Source organism: Cebidichthys violaceus, unplaced genomic scaffold (genome assembly GCF_023349555.1).
Source record: "Cebidichthys violaceus isolate CVI_PGR_0920_01 unplaced genomic scaffold, fCebVio1.0.p SCAF_103, whole genome shotgun sequence".
NCBI classification, from domain to species: Eukaryota; Metazoa; Chordata; class Actinopteri; order Perciformes; family Stichaeidae; genus Cebidichthys; species Cebidichthys violaceus.
Genome location: NW_027176267.1, coordinates 265001 through 272500, shown reverse-complemented (window position 1 = coordinate 272500; position 7500 = coordinate 265001). Strand labels below are relative to the sequence as shown.

The following is a 7500-nucleotide window of genomic DNA, read 5'->3' as shown; positions in this document are numbered from 1 at the left end:
TTAGTTAAAACGTGAATAGAGTCTGGTGGGCTGTTACATTATATAACCATGATTAAACCACTATTACCATTATATAACCTTTATTAAACAACTATAACATTATATAACCTTTATTAAACCACTGTTACATTATATAACCTTTATATAACATTATATAACCTTTATTAAACCACTGTTACATTATATAATCTTTATATAACATTATATAACCTTTATTAAACCACTGTTACATTATATAACCTTTATATAACATTATATAACCTTTATTAAACCACTGTTACATTATATAACCATTATATAACATTATATAACCTTTATTAAACCACTGTTACATTATATAACCTTTATATAACATTATATACCCTTTATTAAACCACTATAACATTATATAACCTTTATTAAACCACTGTTACATTATATAACCTTTATATAACATTATATACCCTTTATTAAACCACTATAACATTATATAACCTTTATTAAACCACTATAACATTATATAACCTTTATTAAACCACTGTTACATTATATAACCTTTATATAACATTATATACCCTTTATTAAACCACTATAACATTATATAACCTTTATTAAACCACTGTTACATTATATAACCATTATGTAACATTATTAAATCACTCAAACAAGCTGAAGCTCTTTTTTAAAGATGCTGCGTGACACATTTCATCTTCATGATTGTCAGATAAACTTTGATGTTCATCAGAAACCAGATACAAGTTTCCTGTTTGAGTCCGTCTGTAATAATATTTGAATCATTTCATCTTCTCGTGTTCCTTAAATTCTGCCTTTTACAAGCAGCTTCTGAATAGAACTCAATCTACAGATTCAACATTAATATATAACTTTAATAATACTAGTAAATATACTTACTGTAGTACAACTACTGTGATACTTGCATTTTATTTTGAAATTCCTAAACTAACTGCTGTTTCTTTGAAATAAGTAGTTTTTATTATCAACTTTAATCACTGAGCTACATGTCTTTGTATGAAAGAAGTAATGTACTTTTACTACTAGTACATACTGGCTGATATGAAATATTATGTTTTATTTTTTTAATTATCTCTAATAATAATAATCTCTAATATATTAGTCCTAGTACTACAATAGATTATCTAAACATCTACCTTAAAAATAATGTAAAAAATACAGCAGTTAGTAGTATAAGTAGTAAATATTAAAGTAGTTAAAAGTTATCTTAAACTGTCTCTGTTTTGAATAGAACCGTGTGTGACTGTGATACATGTACTGTTAATACTACAGTCTCTGATGTACTCTGATGTTGATGGTTTCATTGTGAATCAGCTGTTTTTATGAAGCGATTCCTCTAAAGTGGAAAACTAACGACAGAAAACATGAAACTGACGTCAGACCAGTTTTTCCATTCGGTGTTTACAGTAAACGAGTTAATTTGACATTTTAATGACAGTTTGGTTCCAGTAACAAAACCAACAGCTTCCTGTTTATTCTGAGTATAAATATATATTATAGATATAAAGTTTGAATGAAGGTTGAATGGATGAGAAGCAGCAGTTGTCACAGTATTATTATTATTTTATTATAATATGTATTATTTACACTGTACCTCAGTACATCAGGATATCAAGTAGAAACTGCAACATGGAACTTTATTAAATCAACTGGAAGATGAAAACATCTTTTACATAATTATCATACAAACAGATCAGTTTGTTTCTTAGCCTAGCTCACTAGGCTAAGAGGGTTGTCTGGGAACCGGAGGGTCGGCAGTTCGATCCTTGGACGTGAGCTGAGTTGAAGTGTCCTTGAGCAAGACACTGTCCCCCTAGTGGCTCCCAGAGCGCCTGTCATGTGCAGCCCACTGCTCCCTGGTACAGGGATGGGTCAAATGCAGAGAAAGATTTCCCCCTCAACGGGATAAATATAGTGTAATAAATAATAAATACAAATAAATAATACTACCACTAATACTGCAACTGATACTGCCACTAATACTATCACTAATACTGCCACTAATACTACCACTAATACTGCCACTAATACTGTCACTAATACTACCAATAATACTAATACGGCCACTAATACTACCACTGATACTACCACTGATACTGCCACTAATACTACCACTAATACTGCCACTAATACTACCACTGATACTACCACTAATACTACCAATAATACTAATACAGCCACTAATACTACCACTGATACTACCACTGATACTGCCACTAATACTACCACTAATACTGCCACTAATACTACCACTGATACTACCACTGATACTACCACTGATACTACCACTAATACTGATCACACACACACACACACACACACACACACACACACACTTCCTGTATGAACACACTTAAGATACTAAAGTGACCACGATGCGAACGAGGAAGCTGATGCTGTGATCATCAGACGATGTAAGTTATATTCATCTATGAGGCCGTTGTTCAGACTCTTCACACTACAACACCCATGATGCCTCGCTCCTCAAAATACCTTTAGAAAATCATCTTTTTTCTTGAAAATAATAATAACAGCTGCCCATCACAATAAAAGCCTATGTGTGTCCTCCACAATAAAAGGCTGTGTGTGTCCTCCACAATAAAATCCTGTGTGTGTCCTCCACAATAAAAGCCTGTGTATGTCCTCCACAATAAAAGCCTGTGCATACCCTCCACAATAACAGCCTGTGTGTGTCCTCCACAATAAAAGCCTATGTGTCCTCCACAATATAAGCATATGTGTCCTCCACAATAAAAGCCTGTGTATGTCCTTTACAATAACAGCCTGTGTGTGTCCTCCTCAATAAAAGCCTGTGTATACCCTGCACAATAAAAGCCTGCGTGTGCCCTCCTCAATAACAGCCTGCGTGCACCCTCCACAATAAAAGCCTGTGTTACCTCCACAGAGGCCGTGATGATGTACAGCCCTCAGCTGTGTTACATCCTGGACGGCTTCCTCGGTCTCTACGGACTCATCATCACCGCCATGTTCATCAAAGAGAAGGTCCGTGTGCTCCTCTTTTATTTTGAAAGGACTTCCTGCTGCACAGTTCACATTTAAAGGGCCAGGCCCGAGTCTTCTCATCTTCACCTCCATAATTTAATATATTTTACTCAAATGTTTTAGTTCTTTACAACCAAAGTGAAGGGAGGCGAGGAGAGCATCTACAGCGTGAGTCAACCAACGGGATATTATTATTATTATACTTATTATTATGATTATACTTATTATATGTATTATTATATGTATTATTATTATTATTATACTTATTATATTTATTACTAATATACTTATTATATTTATTACTAATATACTTATTATATTTATTATTATTATTATACTTATTATATTTATTATTATTATTATTATTATATTTATTATTATTATACTTATTATATGTATTATTATTATTTGGGTTATTAGTGTCATTATCATCATTATTATTATTATCATTGTTTGTTGTTGTTGTTGTTTACGTGTCTCTCTGCGTTCAGGATCTGGAGGGTCAGAGCTCTGAAGGTTACAGTCAGCTGAGACAAAGAGTGAGTTCTGCTGTGGTTCTACATAGAACCTGAGATATAGAATATAACAGAACCCTGTATGTGCCATGATAGACTGAAATATTGGGTTCTTTAGATGATGAGTTTATTCATCGTCAGGAACCCGAAAAACAAGCCTTGTTGTTTAAGAAATCAGTGAATTAGAACAATGAAGAACCTGATGCATTGTGATGTGTTCTGTCTCGTAGAACCGCAACACGGACGACAACGCTGTCTACACTGTAAGAAATCTAACGTAGTAATATCAACAATGATGTGTGTGTGTTGTATAACGTGTGACTTAATAATATTAATAATTATATCATTAGTATTATTACTAATGATAACATTATTATTATCTTTAATAATAATGTTATCATTAGTATTATTACTAATGATAACATTATTATTTAATAATGTTATTATTAGTATTATTACTAATGATAACATAATAATTATAACATTAGTATTAATACTCATAATAAGGTTTGTTTACTTCAGGGTCTGACTGGCCGTACAGAAGGAGAATACAAAGAGCTTCCTGTTAAAAGAGATGTGAGTCTGATTCTTCTCTTATTATTTATTATATACTAAACGTATTATTATTCATCTGTACATCCATATAAATACTGTACATACATTTACTTCATTTATTTACTCTATTTATCAGTGTGTGATTGATTATTCATAACATTATTAATGTTTGTGTCTCAGCGTCAGAGAAAGAGCGAGCAGGTTTACCAGGTGAGTGAAGCTTCAGTTATTAATGTAACTTTAGTTATTAACGTAACTTTAGTTAATGTAACTTTAGCTGTTAATGTAACTTAGTTATTTATGTAACTTTAGTTATTAATGTAACTTTAGTTAATGTAACTTTAGCTGTTAATGTAATTTAGTTATTTATGTAACTTTAGTTATTAACGTAACTTAGTTATTAATGTAACTTAGTTATTAATGTAACTTTAGTTATTAGTGTAACTTTAGTTAACGTAACTTTAGTTATTAATGTAACTTTAGTTATTATGTAACTTAGTTATTAATGTAACTTTAGTTATCAACGTAATTCAGTTATTAATGTAATTTAGTTATTCATGTAATTTAGTTATTAATATGTCGTTATCTGATGTGTATTGATTAATATCTGATGCGTATTGATTAATATCTGATGCGTATTGATTCATATCTGATGCGTATTGATTAATATCTGACGCGTATTGATTAATATCTGATGTGTATTGATTAATATCTGATGCGTATTGATTCATATCTGATGCGTATTGATTAATATCTGATGTGTATGATGTGTATTGATTAATATCTGATGCGTATTGATTCATATCTGATGTGTATGATGTGTATTGATTAATATCTGATGCGTATTGATTAATATCTGATGCGTATTGATTAATATCTGATGTGTATGATGTGTATTGATTAATATCTGATGCGTATTGATTAATATCTGATGCGTATTGATTAATATCTGATGTGTATGATGTGTATTGATTAATATCTGATGTGTATGATGTGTATTGATTAATATCTGATGCATATTGATTAATATCTGATGCGTATTGATTAATATCTGATGTGTATTGATCGTCTTCAGGGTCTGAGCGCGGCCTCCAGAGACACCTACGACTCTCTGCAGATGCAGGATCTTCCTCCTCGCTAACGCCGCCTCACACCCTGACCGCCTCACTTCCTGTCCACCTCACATCCTGACCGCCTCACTTCCTGTCCACCTCACATCCTGACCGCCTCACTTCCTGTCCACCTCACATCCTGACCACCTCACTTCCTGTCACCTCACGTCCTGACCGCCTCACATCCTGACCGCCTCACTTCCTGTCACCTCACGTCCTGACCGCCTCACATCCTGACCGCCTCACTTCCTGTCACCTCACGTCCTGACCGCCTCACATCCTAACCGCCTCACTTCCTGTCCACCTCATGTCTTGTCCACCTCACTTCCTGTCCACCTCACGTTCTGGTCACCTCACTTCCTGTCCGCCTTACTTCCTGTAAGGCCGACAGACTTCCTGAAGTCTGTTTGAGAGACGGACTTCCTGTCCGCCTCTCAAACACTTGTCTCTCTGGGTTTAGTGGAGATTACAGATAAGTAAATATAAAGGGATGTGTACTTCTTTAAATAACCTTTAACCTCTCCATAAAATACCTAAAATTATCACAATTATTGTCCCGTAAAGTTGACTTCATTTTATCAGCTGGAAGGTTTTTTATTCATCGTGATTACATCGACATATTTTAACAACATCATTTAACAGAAACAGAAAGTTCTTTTCTCAGTAAAGTGATTTAATTGAAGCTTATTTTCCTCAGCTGTCAATCAAAACAAAAAGGGCAGAGCCAGTGATGTGATTGGCTGCTGTTTGTTGAGGACAGCCAATCACTTCACTGGCTCTGAATTAAAAAGATCTAAATATTTTTATATTTCACATTTGTGTGGTTCATTAGTTTATTCAGTTTTAGATGCTTTGGGCCTAAGAACACAATGTAGTGCAGCTTTAAGTTCTTCTCCTTTTAAAAGTCATTCTACTTTTTATTTTGCTGTTGATTTCTTATTTTGATACTTTTATACTGAAATACTTTAACAGTCAGTTGAGTAGTTGTGAAAGTATTTCCTGATCGATCTGAACTTTGAAACAATCAATCGTTTGTTTTATTGTTTTGATATTTTCCTGAGAATTTGTGCTGTTTTTTATATGAATATCTTGCTGTTCTGGTCGTTTTCATGTTTGCTCTGTTAAAGCTAATCTGAGTTAAATCTGAGATTAAAATGTGTTTTAAAATGTCTCAATAAATCTCTATTAAGGAACACAAATACGACATTTTACTGCCAACTGATGGATTTACACACACACACACACACACACACACACACACACACACACACACACACACACACACACATACACACACACACACACACACTCACACACACATATATATATAAAAGTTTCAGTTTTCTCCTTTTCAAATATATAGACAAATTAAGAGATTTAACAATTTGTTTTATTTTGAAAAGTGTAGCGGAAGTCGTACGTTAGCTTAATTGTGGCTAACTTGTCGCTCGTCCTAAACAGCTGGTTAGCATAGCAGCTATCAGGCTAGCATCAGGCCCGCTGTGAGTCACAAAGGAACTGAAAACATGAGATTCAAGACTGAAGTAAAACAACGCGGCGTGATTAATCAAAACCAGAGTTACTCATCTTAAGAGCTAACAGTTAGCCGTGCTAACTGCTAGCCGGCTTGCTAACAGCTGTTAGCTGCGCTCACAACAACAACAACGACGCAGCTGTTGAGAATTGTTCCTCGTGAGCAGCTCGCGGAACACGTTAATTTAAAACACATTAAAATGGAAACAAACGCACCGAAGAGACGAGATAACAAGAAGTCTCTGCGCGTGAAGGTGATCAGCCTCGGGAACGCGGAAGTGGGAAAGGTAAGGTATTCAGCAGCTAATGCTAACGTAGCTAACGATGGAGCAGTTGGAGCAGGTGACCGTGGTGATGTCTGCTGAGGGTTGATGTGTGAGCCGAATGAAAGCGGAGAACCCACTGGTTCTAAAACACTCCATGAACTTTACTTCATCTCGTGCGTTTATGCATAAAATCACATTAAAATCATATCTTCTGTGAAATGTGCAATGAATCGAGTTTATTCTCTTATAATGGACTCACTGATGTCTGCAGACATTCATGTTTATCAAAAGAATGTCATGGTTTTATGATAATTATGAATTATGCTCTAACACATTGAGGTGCAAGTGAATCTGAATAATCATCTATTTAATATTTAATATCATTTAATATCGCTGCTCCTCGTAAACGTCTGTTTGTGAATGGAGTCTGCTTCTGTTTCAGAGCTGCATCATCAAACGTTACTGTGAGAAGAGGTTCGTTCCAAAGTATTTGGCCACGATCGG

The 7500-nt window shown here is 34.3% G+C and overlaps 2 protein-coding genes across 2 annotated transcripts in view; both read left to right on the top strand.

The window, feature by feature from the left end:
• Positions 1-6396, top strand: part of LOC137887565 (T-cell surface glycoprotein CD3 zeta chain-like) — an 8339-nt gene extending 1943 nt beyond the window's left edge. Inside the window, exons 2-8 of the mRNA XM_068730657.1 lie at positions 2918-3015; positions 3139-3183; positions 3507-3554; positions 3761-3793; positions 4053-4106; positions 4266-4295; positions 5161-6396. Coding sequence (XP_068586758.1) covers positions 2918-3015; positions 3139-3183; positions 3507-3554; positions 3761-3793; positions 4053-4106; positions 4266-4295; positions 5161-5226 — 374 coding nt within the window. The 3' untranslated portion in view covers positions 5227-6396. The remainder of the gene's footprint in view (positions 1-2917; positions 3016-3138; positions 3184-3506; positions 3555-3760; positions 3794-4052; positions 4107-4265; positions 4296-5160) is intronic.
• Positions 6397-6623: 227 nt separating this feature from the next.
• dnajc27 (DnaJ (Hsp40) homolog, subfamily C, member 27) overlaps positions 6624-7500 on the top strand; it is a 5195-nt gene continuing 4318 nt past the window's right edge. Inside the window, exons 1-2 of the mRNA XM_068730645.1 lie at positions 6624-7017; positions 7439-7500. The exon at positions 7439-7500 is cut by the window's right edge and continues 21 nt beyond it. Coding sequence (XP_068586746.1) covers positions 6931-7017; positions 7439-7500 — 149 coding nt within the window. The 5' untranslated portion in view covers positions 6624-6930. The remainder of the gene's footprint in view (positions 7018-7438) is intronic.